We start from the raw sequence: 18213 nt of genomic DNA on the forward strand, positions 1-18213 counted from the left end.
GAGAATATATAAGGAGTGGTAGAATCTTGTACATAGCTATACTGTTGACCTGGACTTGCTCAAAACAAGTCAAGTTAAATCAGGTTGTTTGGGGGTGACCAAACCCAGTTACGTTCGCCTCTTGTGTTTTGCTTTAGCTCTCTGATTATCTCGCACTTGTTTCAGCATATTGATCTCTTTGTTGTATTTGGGCACTCAAAACTGGCTCCAGCGTGCTGTCTGTACTCCAGATGTGGTGCCTCCAGATATGGGGATTGGCCTTTGCTCTTGATAATACAGCCCAGTATGCAGTTGACCATCTTGGCAGCAAGGACACACTGGTCTCTTCTATTCAACTTCCCACTGGTCCACTATGTCATTTTCTACAAAGCTGCTTGCCGTCTCTTCTGCCATCTTCTCCCTTATGTGGCTAGAAATGGGTTTAGGGAAGAATTTCCCAGGGACTGAGGTTAGGCTGGCAGGGCTATAGTTGGGTGTGACATTTGCCTTTTTGTAGTCATCAGGAAACACCCTGGTTGTCATAACATTCTAAGGATGGTAAACTAATACCTTTATAGCCTTTCAGATAAGTCTGATTTGCCTCATGTTTGATTTTAGAATTAGTATCTTGTTCTCCCAAAACGCTCATTTAAGCTAAAGTTTCGTTTGTTATTTTCCTAATCCTCCAGTCCTGTATCTAACATGAATTAGATCTATTTTTGCTGTTATGTTTTCTCTCTTCTGGTGGTGGGGGGGGCAGGTGGGAACCACTGAAAACACACCCATATGTTTGAAAATAATTAATATGGTCAAATTACAGACTTAACCCAGTAAACATGAACTTGAAGAGCACACTGTGGAATGCCATCACAAAGAAAGCTGCATCCTTAATACTTATCCTCGAGAAAGAAATTGTGACAGCGGATATCCTTCAGACTGTAGAAGGAATTACTGTAATTCTCCGACTAGCTGCGTTGTGCGTAGTTCACTGTTCTCCCCCAACAAATTCTACCAGGTAAAGGTAACAAGGTGAAACTGAGACCAATAGTTTCTTGTAACTGTTATGATCTGTGTGGATCAGTTTAATACTTGCCCCATGTCTCAGGACAAGTATTGGATAAGTCCCGCATATTTTGAAGAAGTACAATTATATATCACCTTTGCTTAAAAGCATTACAGTAGTAAATGTTTATAGTCTGTTACATTGATCATATGATTTCTATTTTTAACAGTATAGATCATAAAGTAACTCATCCGTGTAACACTGACACATGCAAGAATACTCCAAGCTCCTCAGATTCTCTGGTGAATATGCAGTTCATATGGATTTCCTCTGATTTTATCACAAGAGTAGTGAAAGTCTGTAGGAGCCTGTTAGAGGCTGCTACGCAAATTATTAACCTAGAACAAGTGGTTGACAGAATAGTGAAAATCTTTGATGCTTTGCTGTATGCACAAGGTGAGAAATCATTTAAAATAGCATGGTTTTTGTTGGTTTTGTAAACTAAGAATGTATCTGACTAAATTGGTTTGTTGTACTGAAATTACACATCTTGTGTTAGAACTCTGTACAAAAATGGTTAAATTTAAAAAAAAAAAAACATTTTTTCTCTATTTAGATAGCTTTCTTTGTATTCCTTTTGAATGTGATTTACAAGTCTTTGAAATGAATTTTCAACTAGTTTCCTTCTTAAAATGCACAGAGGCAGCATGCCTTACTACCTCTGTTTCACTTAAAGACTTCATAGCTTCTAAACATTTTCATCAGAACTTGGCATGCTGGAAGTGTACCTAAACTACAGAGAACCTGTGTGGGTTGGTCGGTTGGTTTGGTTATTTTTCAAAGCAGCTAGTAAGATGGGGGACAGAGAGTCTTCTAAGAATGATGTTGTATTGTGAGTTCAGCTTAATAGCCGTCCCAAAATCCACCTGAGTTTTCATACAAATCCAGAGATGGCAGAGCTGTATTAATTCCGCTCACATATTACCTGCTGCCACTTCATGAAATGTTTAGATTATTTTCATATAAGACAGCATTATATTATATGTATAAAATGTAGGGTATCAACCTGTATTGATACCATTCTTTGTTGATAGAAAAAAAAAAATCTGTACTAAATTAACATAATGTGAGTCTATAGAGAGCTTGCATAAAAACAGCTGTCGTGTTGGATTTTTTTTTTCTAGTAAAAATTCCACTGAGTGATCAGATTCTTGACAATTTATGTGGAATGCTGTCTCTGCCCTGGATTGGCAGCCATCCTGACAATTCTTTTAAAACATCTGCTTTTGGGATTGATCATCTAGCTTTGAGTCAAAAAACTGCACAGAGTTTCTGTAAGTATATTAAAGTGTATAAAACCTAGTATCTCTCAGGAAATTATTTTCCTTGTCCTTTTATGATTATTAACAATATTCAAATTTTAAATCAAGTAATTGTCTGCTTTGTTTTTCTCTTTAGCACCCCAAACTCAGTCACACTGTGTGTTCCTCCTGTCTCTCTTCCCAAAAAACATACGTTTGGATTGGAGAAAATCCGTTTATCATTGGGCACTACAAAGTCCCCATGAAGTAATTCGGGCTACTTGTGTTAAAGGATTTTCTCTCCTGCTTCATCCACAAGGCATGACGTCCTGCACTGTAATTCCCAAAGCTCTTTTGTATGTATTAATACATCTTTTCTTGCAAGAAGAAAACCACACATATTAGAACTATATTATAAGCACTGAAATAAAAATTTATTTATCAGCAGAATGTGTGTAAATGAAGGTAGACTAGAATTCACTTACTGTGTCTGTATACAAATTAATTTGCTAGTGTAGGACCCCATTTCTAAACAACAATTTTAAACTAAGGAGAGGTAAGGGGGTGTCTTTGTCGCTAAAATATTTGTCCATATGTCTTGTAAAGTCTTTATAGTTTCTCTTCCTTTTGTGTATACTTCATACTCTTTTCTGTTCTATTGTCTGTAGTCTTCACTTTCTTTATAACATACCAGACTCACCATGCCCAGTGCAACTTCAACCATTTAAGAAAAGTTGGAAGTGATTTGAAAAGTAAAAAGATAATCTAGTGAAGCAGATCCTTAAATTGTCCAAATAATACATCCAGTATAGTTAAAGAATTCAGACAATGTAGGAAAGCAAATTTCTAGATAAGCAATCTATTAAAATGTTTTCATTTTTGTTTCCATTTCAGAAATCAAATCAAAGATGAGTCTGAGCTAGTCAAGGAGGCTTGTGCTGCTATAGTTGGGAAATTATCTTGCTGTCTTTCTGGTACTTTCAGTGTACAACCTCCTTCAGCAGACTCTGATATTAGGCACGTTACTTATGATATCTTATGTAGCAGCCTTACTGTGACTTCTGCTCATGAAAAGACTCATTCTGTGCAAGCCTGTGTTTTCAAGCCATTTCTTACTCTTCTTGAGAATCAAGTATCCAGTTCAGTAAAACTAGGTATGTGATTTTATTTTTACTGTGCTTCTGTACAAAGTTCTGTGCCACTACTTCTGTACCTTTCTCCATTCCTTTTTTCTATTTTTTTTGTAGTTTAGACAGTGCTTGAAATTTGGTATTTCAGTTGATACCAGGGCTAATGTTTAGATATTGTCATGACATTCTTGTTAAATTACCATGCTTAATTTTGGTTTGTGGCTATGTCTAGGAATGTAATACTTGATAAAATCTAGATTTGAAATAGCTCTTCTGGTTTTTTTACTCGTTTCTCATGAGAGTAAATATTACGTGCTTTATGTCTGAATTGTAACGCTTTTATTTACTTCAATAGATTTTTAAAAAAACAAAAAACATTAAAAGTATCTTTTCCTTTCCTCCTCCAACCATGCTGCTCAGCATTTATAGAAAATACACCTCACCTTTGCAAACATCTGGATTTTAACAGTGATGAGTCAAGTGTGAAAATTCTCATTGGGTCTTTATTAAATCTAATGGAAGATCCAGACAAAGATGTACGAGTGGCTTTCAGCGACTGTATAAAGAACATATTAGAATCCTTAGACTCTGAAGAAGGATTCATAAAAGAGGTGAATTCATACTTAATTTTTGTTGTTTTTCTTTTACTGATGTCAGACCCTTCAAAATGATTCTTTTGTTTTTGTGATCTAGCTCTTTGTTTCAAGAATGAAAGAAGCCTATACAAATGCCAAAATATCAAGAAATAATGAGCTTAAAGATACCTTGATTCTCACAACAGGAGATATTGGAAGGTATTTTTGATAATATCTTGAAAATTGCAATGTACTGTCAGTTTGCAATGCGCAGTAAGTTTTTGTTCAAGTGTAAATGTAACTTTAAATGTACTTATTTCAAGCTCAGGCTTTGTCCAGAGTCCTTTGCAGCTGTATTAATCTCTTGATTCATATGGAATATGCCCCTTTTTTTCCTGTCCTATTGTTGCAAGGACAGATAAGCTATTTATATACGATGATGAGTTGTTTTGCATTGTGATAATGGTATATTAAATAATTTTATTAGTGCAATGGTTAATTTTCTTTCTACTTTCTTTCTTTTCTGCTTGCTTTCCAAGGGCATCCAAAGGAGATTTGGTACCATTTGCCCTCTTGCATTTGTTGCACTGTTTGTTGTCCAAGTCAGCTTCTGTGGCTGGAGCAGCATACACAGAAATTCGATCCCTGGCAGCAGCTAAGTCCATAAAACTGCAAGCTTTTTTCAGTCAGTACAAGAAACCTATCTGTCAGGTAAAAAGTAAAGAGTTGGTAACATACAAAGGCATATATTTAGGTTCTATTAGTGTATTTTAAAAACGATATTAAAGGTAAAAGATGTCTACTTTACAAGGTGAAGTCTCAAAGGATAGGAAAGAAATTAAAAAAAAAAAAACGCATTCAGGAAGGAATAAGAAATATTTGACTTTGTCATGGTCTTCTACCCTCAGCGGTATTGCTTTTCTGCTTTATTTCCTGGATGCCCTATATCTTCTTGCATTGCTATGGTACCGTTGTCACAGGAGGCTAGGGTATAAAATTGGAATTGAAGTCAGCCTTTGTTACAGACATAATAATGCCACGGTTGATTTCTTAGTGTGTTTTACCTGTTATCTAAAGTCAGAAGTTCTGGTTAAAATATGATTATTAAAATCAGACTTTTCTAGTTTTGAGTGTTCTTTTTGAATTATGTGCAGTATCTCAGCTCAAGATTGCAAAATTAAATGCAATTATTTATCTAGTTCTGTCACAAAGTAATAATACTGAATCTGTGTGCAATAAATGGAAAAGAAAAGCAGGTGCATAGGGAGAGTGCAACTTTTTTGCTTAGGGAGCAAAAAAAGGGGAGAGTAACATTAAGTAGCTATTTCTTCATGTTTAGTTTCTGGTGGAATCCCTGCACTCCAGCCAGATGGCAGTGTTGAGTGCGCCATGCCAAGGTAACGAGCTACGGCAACAAGAAGCTGCTCACCACCGAGAAATGGCTCTGGACATGTTATCTGAGATTGCCAGTGTATTTGACTTTCCAGATCTAAATCGCTTTCTCTCGGTAAGTTGGTTAGTCCCTTTGAACTCGTGTTTTGTGTCTGGGTGTGTGTGCTCATGGATTTCTATTTTAGTCCATTACTTTTTTGTGAATGTCACAGATCTTAATTTTTTTCTCTAGTTGCTGTTGTTTGTTACGTTTAGAATAATTACAGAGGAACAGTTTTATCAAGGACCGACAGTGATGGCTTCAGTGCCAATTTGAATGTGATAGATAATGAGCAATCCATCATGTAGAGTATTTATTGAGTATAATTACATTAATGATTTAGTGCACTGGATTGTTTGTAAGGCATGGTTTTGCCTGATGTCTGCTTCACTGTTACAGATGAGGAAAGCCATTGTTCTGTGGGTAAATAACTTGATCTGATCAGATAACTGTGGGTAGATTTCCCATCTACTAACAAGCAAAATATGAGCACATCTATGAAGCTACTTAAGCTTCAGATAAGCTTGCCACTTTTTGTTTGAATGTTTCAGTAGTGGTTAGTTGAAGCAGTTCCTTAAAATCATTATTTTAACTACTTTTTGACTAAATGTTTCCATCTCATTAAAGTTCTGTATTCATATCTATGCTCACAGATATGACCATAGATATATGTTGACCAAACCCTGGATTTGGTGGTTTTGGAGGGGGGATTTTTCACTATTTTTTTTGTATGGTGTTTATGTTGTTGTTTTGCCCATTAAGCATTGTTCTTAATTTACCAGCGGACCCTGCAAGTTTTGCTTCCTGACCTTGCAGCCAAGGCCAGTCCCGCAGCCTCCACTCTTATTCGAACAATAGCAAAACAGCTGAATGTAAACCGAAGAGAGATTTTAATCAACAACTTCAAATACATCTTCTCTCATTTGGTCTGTTCCTGTTCCAAGGATGAACTTGAGCGGGCACTTCATTACCTCAAGGTAAATGGGCATTGGCAGCACTATTATACATGCTGATTAAGAGCAACAGTGGATGAATAGTGAGCTTTCTTCTTTCTGCTTTATTTAAATAAAGGTATTGCAAAGCATAGCTGGGGAAATTTTGTATGCAGAAGTTCTGTTGTTTTTATTTGTAATCTGTTCCATTGCTCTGAGTAGATGTTGTGAGATATTTTGTGAACTTGAACTCCAAAGGCTTGGATTATCTGATATTGATCTGAGTGGGAACTTTCTCTTTCATTCCTATGGTAAATCAACCTAAAGTCTGATGCTACCTATCTTTCAGTGCGCTAGTTTCACTGCAAAGAAAGTAAAACTTGGTTTCTGATTTATTACAGAATGAAACTGAGATTGAACTGGGCAGCTTACTGAGACAAGACTACCAGGGACTGCATAATGAACTACTGCTTCGTATAGGAGAGCACTATCAGCAAGTCTTCAATGGTTTGTCAATATTGGCTTCATTTGCATCTCATGATGATCCCTATCAGGGACCTAGAGAAATAACATCACCTGAACAAATGGTAAGGAGATCAAAATATTCATGTTCTGTTTTGTTCAATATTTTTAATATATTTTTAATCTCCAGTCAGAGAATGAGGACAATTTGACATATTTTGAATATCACTTGTAAATCCTATCTGAAGTAAAAGTGGAGGAAAGACTGTTGTTTCATATCAAGTGTTCTCGTAATAAATAGATACATTCCAAATGTGCATTAATAAAAATAAAAACAACACAGCCTAATAGGGATGTCTTTCATGAACACTGGTATTTCTTATGGAGCAGTGTATGTGTTTGGGATTCTTCCCATTTTTCTGTTAGAATAGCCATTTCGTACTTGCAATTTCATTACTTCAGCTTAGCAATGTGTTAATAGTAAGATGACTTTTTTACTTTTTTCTCCACAGGCTGATTATCTGCAGCCTAAGTTGCTTGGTATCTTGGCTTTTTTTAACATGCAGTTATTAAGTTCCAGTGTTGGCATTGAGGATAAAAAAATGGTGCGTAAATTCAATTGTGAATATTAAAACAAAGATAAACAAGGACTATTTTTAAGGACTATTTGAATGCTCCAGACTTGCTTATGTGATTGTGCAATTGTTGTTGAGGTCTCAAAGATACTTAGTTGACACGTGTGTCTTGAAAACTGGTGATCTCACCGTGGGTAGGACATCTGTGTAAGCTCAGAAGTATGTTTTTTTTTTCCTTTTCTGTACTGGTCATTTAATGTACATAATTGATTCGTGTGGTATGTGTCACATGTCACTTGACCAGCGATTATAGAGGGGGAATCTGAGTATATGTTTTACATGCATGAAAGAAACAAAGTGGAGGGTGAGGGAATATGGGAGGAAATTGTAGTTATTGCGGGGAACAAGGTTTTAAGGGTATTAGAGGGCAAAGCTGAAACTACTGCTGCAAAAAGCTGAAAAAATAAGATGCAAATCCAAGGGAAACTGGGCTTTATTGGTTTTGTTTCCCACAGAACAGCTCCTTTGAGCTTTACAGTACAGAGGCTTAGTGAAATTAGTGCTCACACCTTGACACAAGACAAAATCTGAAAGTTCTGCTGTGCTGAGGCAGCAAGCTTCTAACTGCAAGGTAGATCTTATGGCCACCTCACAGAGGTGGCACAGATAATTTCTAAATGGAATTATTCAGTCCTAGAACATATATAACCTATACATTTATCTATAGACTGCATTTTCTCTGCTGGTGTTCTGTTTTTTAGCTTTTTTGCTTCTGAGATATTCATGTTGAGATGATATTATTTTCATAGCCCAGTGTCTTGATGTTTTCTGAACTTACTTTCATTTACATACCATTTCCTCTGTTATATGTACTATTTCTATTCTATCTTGTTTGTGTGTGTGAATTTTCCCTTCTCTGACCTTTCCTCAAGCTCGGGTTTCTTCCTATGTTACTGATATGTCATGCTGGACATTCTGCTACCTTGTCAGATACAATGTGACTGTGACTGAAATATCTCCTGCTTTTTCTGCATCTTAGTATTTCTCTCCGGTCTTTTATCAGTCCCATTGACAACTCAGCTATTAACTGCTCCTTTAAGCTTACTGTCACTTCTGCTATAAGATCTATGACAATTCTGTCACTGTTTTCAAATGCAAGTTTGTTTTCTCTGTATTTTCTCAATCTGTACTTTCCAGCTTCTAGAGTTTTGGACATATAGTCAATCATCATATAACAGACTTCTGTAACCATAAACTCCTTTGGTGTCTACAGTTCTTCCCTTGTCAATTTGTCAACAGCCTAAACAACTACTCTATTTCTTATTACAATCTAGTCATTCCAGATCCTCTTTACTGCTCTTTTCCTCAAATCCACAAATCTCTTACTGAAATATCAAACTAGGTTTGTATTCACTGGAGAATGTTAAACAAATATATTTTGGGGGGGGGGGGGGGGGGGGATAAACAGAGAAGGTACAACTTTATTACCTCATGTGGCTTATATGGTATATAATTTCTTTAGCCATGGTAGCCTGGTTGTGTTCGAAGAAGTGGCTTGTATGTGTTTCACTGAGAATCTAATATACCAACATGATTTTTGTTGTTGTATATATATGTAGGCCTTGAACAGTCTCATGTCTTTAATGAAGCTTATGGGTCCCAAACACATCAGTTCAGTAAGAGTGAAGATGATGACTACACTGAGAACAGCTCTAAGATACAAGGATGATTTTCCAGAACTGTGTTGCAGGTGAACTGATAGTGTGCCCAAAAAGTGACATACCTGCCATTTTTGTCATTGAATATGCTGTTTTGTTTTGTTTTAGACAATACTCTAAACCACAGAACTCATATAATTTAGAATGCTTCTCGTGATTCAGATAAAATGCCTTTATGCAGAGAAGAATCATTGATTACTATTGTTTTCATGTATTTTCTTATTCAGAGCCTGGGATTGTTTTGTTCGAAGTCTGGATCATTCATACCTTGGCTCCCTGCTTAGTCATGTGATCGTAGCATTGCTGCCCCTTATACATATCCAGCCAAAGGAAACAACAGCAGTATTTTACTTTCTCATAGTGGAGAACAGGTACTGTACAAAATATTTTCGCTTACATGGATTAAATCCTGTAATAGAAATGGAGATAACACTAAATGAAAATTGTCCAGTACTGAGATGAGAAAACTTACTGTTTTTATGCAAAATATTAATTTGTTCTATAAAATTTCCACTTCTTTAAATTGCAACAAGATTTTGAAATTTCACAAGTGATATCCTCATCTGAAAACGTATTCTGATGTTGACCTCATTAAAAATGTATGATGCAGCCAAGTTACAACCTATTTAGAGGGCTTCTCCCCTGCATCAGTATCGAGCTTCAGATTCTGTGTTTTTTCTGTTGGGATGGGAAACTGTTTGGTTCTACAGGCCATGCAGATGGAATAACAGTAATTGCTAACATTTATTCTAAGCTAGAGAGAAGTGTACAGAGTTGGAAGTAGGGAGGAAATGAGGTCTTTATTTGTTGATTTCACTAACTAGAGTTATAGTTATGAAATGCACAGAATTTAGCACATCTTCTTTGCAACTGGTCACCTTACCTTAAAAAAAAAAAAAAAGTATCTTTTAAAAAAAAAAAGTATATTTTGTAACTTAGTATTCTCTAGGAGTGGCCATAGTTTATATTTTGGTTACTTATGTTGGATTTTCATCTTTCTTGCACTCTATCATACCAACAGTATTCAAAATAAAAGGAGACTCTATGAATAACAAGGCTCTCATAGAAGCATGTTTAAAACAGAAGCAAAATGGAAATAGCTTACTTCACTTTAGGAAGAGAGAATTCTTTTTTTGGTTATGTGTATTCTTATAAGGAAAAGAGGAATTTGCTACAAATCAAAAGGGGTTATTTTCACCCTTTGTCCTGTGTCCAAACTAAGGAGAGCCAAACCTGCTAAGGGTGAATGGCAACTCTCAAAGCATTGGGAAGAACTGGCTATTAGAGAGTAATATGAAGTATAGAGAAGAAATACCTTTATATTATTTCAGTAAAGAGAGTAATAAATTGTTTAACACATGTATTTGAAAAAAAAAAATGAGATTTTTTTCTGCTTTTCTTCTTGTTATTATATTTTAGTGCTTTCATTGAATGGGTTTTTAAAATCTTTCTCATCCAACTAATATTCAAAATGTTCTTTGCAATATTTTTATGACTATTAGGGATGCAGTAAGAGACTTTTTACATGAAATATATTTTCTGCCTGACCTTCCAGAGCTAAAAGATATTCAAGTAGTCCTTCAGGAATATCGAAAGGTATGGCTTCATTTATTTATTCATTTATAATGCATCAAGTTAATTCATGATGAATGAGAAAATTGTTTATTAAAAGCTTTGTTAAGTAGAAAGAGCATTCATCTGCCTCCACAACAAAGCAGAATTTGTGTATTGGAGGAATACTTTGAGACAGGTTCTCACTCTTTAGGAGTGAAATGGGGTCAAATTTTTTAACGTGCTTGTTTTGTAGCACCCCTGAATTCTAACTTTGCATCTTTTTGAGACTAAAGAGATTATAAGGTTAAAAGTCACCATTCTTAGCTATGGCAATGAATGTGTTTCAAGATAAATTACTTTTAATTGAAACCCTTATCTGTATTCTCTTTCAAGTTAACCTGGTTTGTCTTATTTTTAGGAGTACTTTGTGGTCTATCCGTTCTACTTACCTTCTAAAGGCAAGCAAAATACATGGGATGTAGCAACTATTTAGTGGGAATAAGAGATTTAAAAAAAAAAAAAAAGTTACAATTATTTTAGATACTGAGGTGCTTGAAGCAAAGAGTTTTCTTTGGATTTAGTCATTTTCTTCTGATTAAGAATTATAAACAAAAGTACAAGTATAGCACCTTCTTGAGGAGAGCAAACAAAAGTAGAGGAAGACAGCAGTATATGGATATAGTTAAGAATGTATGTAGATAAATAGATGTTTGTATGTCTTATTGCTTGTGTTCTTTGAGATGCTGTTTAACTGTGTTCCTGTTATATTTATTATTATTTATTGCATTTCTTATGTCCTGTTCAGGAATCTTCTAAAAGCACCGACTTGCAGACAACACTGCAGCTATCCATGAGAGCTATTCAGCATGAAAATGTGGATGTTCGTATCCATGCACTTACCAGCCTGAAAGAAACATTGTATAGAAATCAGGTATTAAAAACCTCTTTGAGTACACTTAGAAACGAATCAGAGTAGCAACCAGACCAACAAGCGTACTGTTACTGGATGTTTGCATGAACTTGGGTGTTCTCCTGCATTTGTTAATCTAGATGTTTCTTAATATAATTGGTAGAAGGGATTCTTTTCCATCATGTCTCAATGTAACAGGACTTTCCAATCCTCCTTGATGTGATGCTGATTTACCAAGGGTATTGGTGTGTATATATATATATATATATATATATATATATTTTTTTTTTTTTTTTTACTGTAAGAGAAGATATATCTAGGAAATGCATTTCAACAGTCTAAAAAAAAGTGTAGAAAAGACAGATTATTGATACAACAAGGAAAGAAAATGAAGTTAGTAGAGAGGTATTTAATAATGAAATAAAATATTGGCTATAAGAGCATTACTAATCCCTCATTCTTACTTATTTATTTAATCCTTCGTATGATAACAAACAATTTAGTACAATTGGGCTATAGTTACAAAATGACAATATTTGAATGATAAACCTGAAGTCATGGGCAAATAAAGTATGAAGAGTGAGTTACGGACAGAAAATTTCTGAGATGACTTATTGTAAACATGGTTGTAGACTCATTTTTATTTTTTCAACTTCCTAGGAAAAATTGGTAAAGTATGTAACAGACAGTGAAACTGTGGAGCCAGTTATCTCTCAGTTGGTAACCGTACTTCTTATCGGCTGTCAGGATGCAAATTCTCAAGCCCGGCTACTTTGCGGAGAATGTTTAGGTGAACTGGGAGCCATAGATCCTGGCAGGCTGGATTTTTCAACAAGTGAAACTCAAGGAAAGCATTTCACATTTGTGGTAAGAAGTGTTGCTGTAGCGTTGTGCTTAGCATTAAAGTTCTATGGGATTTTTATTTTTTTATATGCTTGGGACCAGGGAACCTCTTAGCTTTAGACTCTTTGAAAATCTCTACGTGCTTTGTCATCTTAACTGGCTTGTAGCCAGGCTTCAAAGTGACCATCTGAACATTAATTATACTTTGTTGTAATAAAATTGAGTAATAAAATTGTGGTTGTGATTGAGGCTGGTGTGGAGGATCCAAATTTTGCCTATGGATTATTGATGGAACTGACTAGAGCGTTCCTTGCTTATGCTGATAATGTTCGTGCTCAGGACTCTGCAGCATATGCTATTCAGGTAAGATACAATGTTAGATCTCTTTTATCTTCACAAATTACTTCCTATCACACTGAACACAGCATTATGAAATGTACGTTTTGCAGTAGGTTTGAAACATCATCCTGTACAGTTTTAAATTACAATGTAAAAGGTGATTCAGGATCATCATTTTTTTTTTTTTTAACTCCTTGTTGCTCACTTGTCCATTAGAATTCAGGGGAGTTGCCAAATAAAAGCATTTAAATAAAAGCATAAGTTTGTTTCTGTGTCATGTTATCAGAGAGATCTGATGTTTCAGAAGTAATTAACAGTCTATACATAGTGATTCAAGGACTAATCATGAGATTGACATAGAAATTGTGCATGTTCCATAGGCAGAAATTGAAAACAGCAAGTATTACTAAGAGGGCTTCTGCTTACCCTTTTAAGAAGCAGCTAGTCTACCCTTATTTTCAGGCTATAGTCTTCTGTGCTGGTTTGCTATCTCTAGGCTGACTTTTTTGTGGTCTTACATATTTGTGAAAACTTCAGGATGACTTCATAGCTCTAGGAGAAAATTGATGACCCAGTGTAGTCTATGGATTAAATTAGCTTCTGCACAAGAAAGAATCAGACTAGCTTCTAGTCCTTGTCTATTAGCAGATGTGCAGAATGTAGGATAATGTGGTCCAAACACCAGCCAGGAAATCTGGGGAATCTATAGTTAGTCAAAATCAACCCATGGGTAGTAACGGGGATAATGATCTTGGATTAAATTTTTATGGTTATAATTTTTGAATTAAATAATCTGTAATTTGTATTTTGTTCTCTGTGTACACCAATTTTCTTGTGATCATGAAGTATTTTCAATGCTAACTTGTTTATATAATCCATGCCTTTTCAGGAGTTATTGTCTATCTATGACTGTAGAGAGACAAACACTGACTGCTCAGGCTCCAGGCTTTGGAGGAGATTTCCTGAGCATGTGCAGGAAATCTTGGAACCTCATTTAAATACACGGTATAGGACAATTTACGCAATTTCTTGTCATAACAGCTTTAAAAGTTTTTTTGTTTGTTTGTTTTTTTTAACCTCTAGGCTAGCAATAACATGATTTGGTATTATGGTTGTCACTCTTGTGTGAAGAGTGATATGTGTATATACAAACAGCAAGGAAGCTTTCCCTATATAAAGCTGCATTAGCATTTACTTGAATATATAACTTTTTGTAAATCAAACAAGCAGAATTCTTAGTTCATACGTTGCCCGGATGTGTGGTTTCCCTAGGACATTGTCTTATACAATGTTCTGATGCTATTATTTCTGTTTTCCTTTCTCTCTACAAATTCTCACTAGTTTGTACTGACTTTGTACTCAAATCCATTAATATCCCTTTACTGCTATCATTTATAGAAGTAGGAGGATCTCATTGGGTTTCAATTTAACTTGTTAAATTTTGTTGAATTAATGGTAAAGTATAGTGTGAAGAAAATTTCCTATTATGTATGTACCTTAATTTGAAATAATTAAAGTTTCCTTTCTGTTTCCATATGAATACTGACTGTCATGCTCATCTGTGATAAGTTTGACCTTTTTAGAAAACTAACTCTTTGGCCTTTCTTGGCTTTCATATCTGTTCTGGATTTTTCCCGTCAAAACATACTACTCAAATAAACATCAAACTCCATTTCTTAAGGCTGATTTGAACAGCACTTTGAAGTATTCTTTAAAGTTCTGGTAGCATGTTATGTTGTTCATATGTCATGTTTCATTTCAAGAAGTTCTAGAAAAATACATTGGTTGCTGGATTTATTTATTTATTTTTAAGATTCAGAAGTTGAAACCTTAAGATTCAAGCTAGGGAACTTCAGAATTAACTGCATGCTATAGTTTTTGCTTTGTTTTGTTTTTAATTATTATTATATATACATTTGAAATGTTTTATTAAAAGGGTACTTTAAAATTACAGGTACAAGAGTTACCAAAAAGTTGTAGATTGGTCTAAGATGAAGAAGCCGATTTACTTAAGCAAATTAGGTGACAATTTTGCAGAATGGTCAGCAACTTGGGCAGGTTATCTTATAACAAAGGTAAGATAAGAAGTCTGCTTTCTAAGTTGGTATATACAACACAGTTCTTGACCTAACTTCAGTTTCTGATAGTAAGGGATGGATGAGGGGGATATGCCTTTTCTCTGGAGGCTTGTTATAGTGCGTAGTACAGACTTCTTGCATCTTTAAGGTAACCGTGCACTTTCTCTTACCCAGCATTGTTTCTTCTTGGCTAGACTTGGCAGATAGTGCCAAAGCCAAAAGTCTAGGCAGTTTGCCTTTGTCCAAACACTGCTGTATAGTTGAAAGCACTTGAAGTGTCACTGTAAATTACCTGAAATGCTTCTGGAAAACCTCAAGGTACCTTGTCAGTTTCTGAAATATTTCTTTCATGTCCCCATAGATCCACAGTCCCAGCACATAAGAAGTATTTATCTCTCTCTTTCTTCCTTTCCTTTTGCCTTTCCTGCATCTAAGTGACCCAGTGAAAATTTCATTTCTAAATCAACCACTCTAGAGAGTGACTTTGACTGCATTAGCTCAGTAGGTGTGGTGGCTTCTTTCTATTTCAGATAAAGATGAATTGATTGTCTTTATAACTTCCTAATTTTTTCATGTTTTTAAGTGCAGGATAGAGGCTCAAAGAAGTAGTAGACTCTCAGCCTTATGTTTTTTGTTTTTTTTTTCTAATGGCCAGTGCAAGTTCACAGTGGTGTAGAAAACAGAAGTAGAATGTGTAAGCAGTGCTTGCCTGTCTTTTTGTGGTATCAGCAATTCATACACGTAATAAAAGCTACCATCTGGCATCCATGTTGCAGGTTTAAGTTTGATGAATTTTCCATAGGAGACTAGTATCTTAAATTCTGTTCCATCAAATACTTTTGTAATTGTCAAAAATAGACACCTGTTAAGTATTTGGGTATTTGTAATGATGTTTCTGCTGGAAATATTTTCTTGTAGGTACGACATGATCTTGCCAGAAAAGTTTTTGATTGCTGCAGTATTATGATGAAGAATGACTATAAAGTGACAATTTATCTGCTTCCACACATCCTTGTCTATGTTTTGTTGGGGTGCAGCCAAGAGGATCAACAAGAGGTAAGTATGAATTCTTCATGGGAGCATTCAGGAGCTGTTCTTCCTCAGAGCTGTTCAGCTCTGCAGAACTACTGTAGACCTACGTGAACAAATTGTAGTTGTTAAACACTCTCCCCTTCCTCTACCCTCTACATTTACTCTACATTTATATTATATATACATATATATATATATGTATATATATGTATATATATATACATATATTCTACTCTACTACTCTACATTTTCAGCCAGGTTTTTTAATAAATTTGTACAAGTTTGTGTTCAGTTGCTTTTCTGTGGATTTATATTTCTTAAAGTTATTTCAGCAGGGCCTAGGAGGAAAGATACCATGTTGTTAAGTAGGATTGCAGTAATATTAGGAGATGCAGTGGCACAAAAAGGAAGAGAGGGCAAAAACTAAGGAATAAATTGAACTTGTACGCTTCTGAGAACACAGACCCATAATTTTTTCTTTCCCTTGCATACAGTTACGATTCAAGTAGAGGAACCTATTCAGATATGACACTCATGCAGAGCAGGGACAGGAGGGAAAAGCATCATCCAGGAATTAATCTTTCCTTTAGTTTGCTTTAGCAGAAATTGAAGAAACTGAAAAATACAGGTTATATTCTATTAATTTGAAGTTTCACAGTTAAAATAACCGTGTTGAAACATTCTGGGTGTGTAGAAGGAGGTCATTAGGGGTATGTTCTTCTGCGAAGGAATGCATCCACGATAAGCATAGAATCTTCTGATGATGACTTGTACTGGGTTTGTCCTTTCTTCCTCTTAAGATCACCAGACAAACAGGGCTTATAAATAAAGACCAAATTATTAACGTACGCACTTAAAATATCTACTATCTTCATTTTTTAATGTTAATTTGTTAATTATGTTAATGTGTGCTGTTTTCTACTCTGTTGTTGCCTGTATGGTACTTCTGTTTTTCATCGTGTTAACGTTTGTGTAGGTTTACATGGAGATTATGGCTGTTCTGAAACATGATGACCAGTGTACTAGGAGACTTCAAGACAGTGCATCTGATCTAAGCCAACTGAGCACGCAGACAGTGTTCTCCATGCTCGATCATCTAACTCAGTGGGCTAGACATAAGTTTCAAATGCATATTGCTGAGAAAAATCCTAGCAAGTCTAGCAAAGACAGAGGTGATCTAAAAAGTAAGTGATGCTTGCTTTATTTCAAGTGGTGTTTGCATTCTTCGAATAAGTTTTTTAATGTGCCACTTCACATTATGACCGTGTAAGAATGCAATATTACTATTAATGTTAGTCTGCTTTACAATTTTTTACTATCATATTGTGATTTCCACCTCCCTCCCCCAATTTCATTGCTTTGAGTGTATATTTTAAAAATAGATTCAAAATTTAAAAATTAAATGTTAATTTTTGGTAGCTTTCTAAAAGCTCATTTTAATTTATTTTATGGTGTCTTGCAATATGTAGGAAGTTCAGCAATATTAATGATTTACTGTTGACAGAAGTGAAAAATATGATCTTAGGCTAATTAGTTTTTCTCATTAAATTGTGAATTACATGAATTCTAATGCATAGGGGTATTTCTTACAAATGAAACCTCAATGATGGACTTCTAAAATTGGTTTTATTCCATAGCATCAAGTGAGGACTGCGGAGAATATCAAAATGTGACACGCTTTTTAGACCTTATACCTCAAGATACGTTAGCTGTGGCTTCATTTCGCTCTAAGGCTTACACAAGGGCTGTGATGCACTTTGAATCATTCATCATAGAGAAGAAACAAAATATTCAGGAGCATCTTGGATTTCTTCAGGTTCTGCAGTTCTTTTGTTTTTTGTTTGTTTTATTTTAAAATGACATTAAATATAGATGAGTAAAGCTTTGTCAGATTATTCTTTGAGATGGTATGATGTGTATTGTTATTACAGTATAAGATGATGACTATTGCAGTATACTAAACAAAAGAAGGGCTCAACTTTGGAAGTAGTCTATCAAAACTGATGTTTATGATGAAAGCTTAAAGTCAAAAATTCCTACAGAGTAATTTGCTCTGTGTTTTCAACAATACGTGTGATTCTGAACATATTATATGTAAAATCTCTTCTTGCTGTAAAAGAGTTGTTTTCAATGTCCATTTTAAACTCTTTTTGAATAAAGAAATTGTATGCTGCTATGCATGAGCCAGATGGAGTAGCTGGGGTGAGCGCAATTCGGAAAGCGGAACCATCTCTCAAAGAACAAATCCTTGAACATGAAAGTATTGGCTTGTTAAGGGATGCTACAGCCTGTTATGATAGGGCTATCCAACTGGAACCTGATCAGGTAAATATATATTTAATCTAATAAT

At 35.1% G+C, this 18213-nt stretch overlaps 1 protein-coding gene across 3 annotated transcripts in view; it reads left to right on the forward strand.

The window, feature by feature from the left end:
* The window catches only part of ATR (ATR serine/threonine kinase), a 40342-nt gene that overhangs the window by 5528 nt on the left and 16601 nt on the right, over positions 1 to 18213 (forward strand). For 2 of the 3 annotated variants that reach the window (XM_035544492.2, XM_035544493.2), the window contains exons 6-28: positions 800 to 994; positions 1212 to 1438; positions 2167 to 2316; positions 2441 to 2639; positions 3178 to 3437; positions 3834 to 4024; positions 4107 to 4207; positions 4528 to 4699; positions 5328 to 5495; positions 6203 to 6397; positions 6754 to 6939; positions 7327 to 7419; positions 9009 to 9139; positions 9335 to 9478; positions 10610 to 10703; positions 11467 to 11592; positions 12232 to 12438; positions 13643 to 13758; positions 14708 to 14828; positions 15750 to 15887; positions 16840 to 17047; positions 17501 to 17679; positions 18024 to 18188. In XM_035544492.2, the coding sequence (XP_035400385.1) occupies positions 800 to 994; positions 1212 to 1438; positions 2167 to 2316; positions 2441 to 2639; positions 3178 to 3437; positions 3834 to 4024; positions 4107 to 4207; positions 4528 to 4699; positions 5328 to 5495; positions 6203 to 6397; positions 6754 to 6939; positions 7327 to 7419; positions 9009 to 9139; positions 9335 to 9478; positions 10610 to 10703; positions 11467 to 11592; positions 12232 to 12438; positions 13643 to 13758; positions 14708 to 14828; positions 15750 to 15887; positions 16840 to 17047; positions 17501 to 17679; positions 18024 to 18188 (3766 nt within the window). Of the gene's footprint in view, positions 1 to 799; positions 995 to 1211; positions 1439 to 2166; positions 2317 to 2440; positions 2640 to 3177; positions 3438 to 3833; positions 4025 to 4106; positions 4208 to 4527; positions 4700 to 5327; positions 5496 to 6202; positions 6398 to 6753; positions 6940 to 7326; positions 7420 to 9008; positions 9140 to 9334; positions 9479 to 10609; positions 10704 to 11466; positions 11593 to 12231; positions 12439 to 12663; positions 12778 to 13642; positions 13759 to 14707; positions 14829 to 15749; positions 15888 to 16839; positions 17048 to 17500; positions 17680 to 18023; positions 18189 to 18213 lie in introns of all 3 variants that reach the window. The other variant, XM_035544494.2, reaches the window with a different exon arrangement.

The sequence above is a fragment of the Cygnus atratus genome, chromosome 9, assembly GCF_013377495.2.
Source record: "Cygnus atratus isolate AKBS03 ecotype Queensland, Australia chromosome 9, CAtr_DNAZoo_HiC_assembly, whole genome shotgun sequence".
In the NCBI taxonomy this organism is placed as follows: domain Eukaryota; kingdom Metazoa; phylum Chordata; class Aves; order Anseriformes; family Anatidae; genus Cygnus; species Cygnus atratus.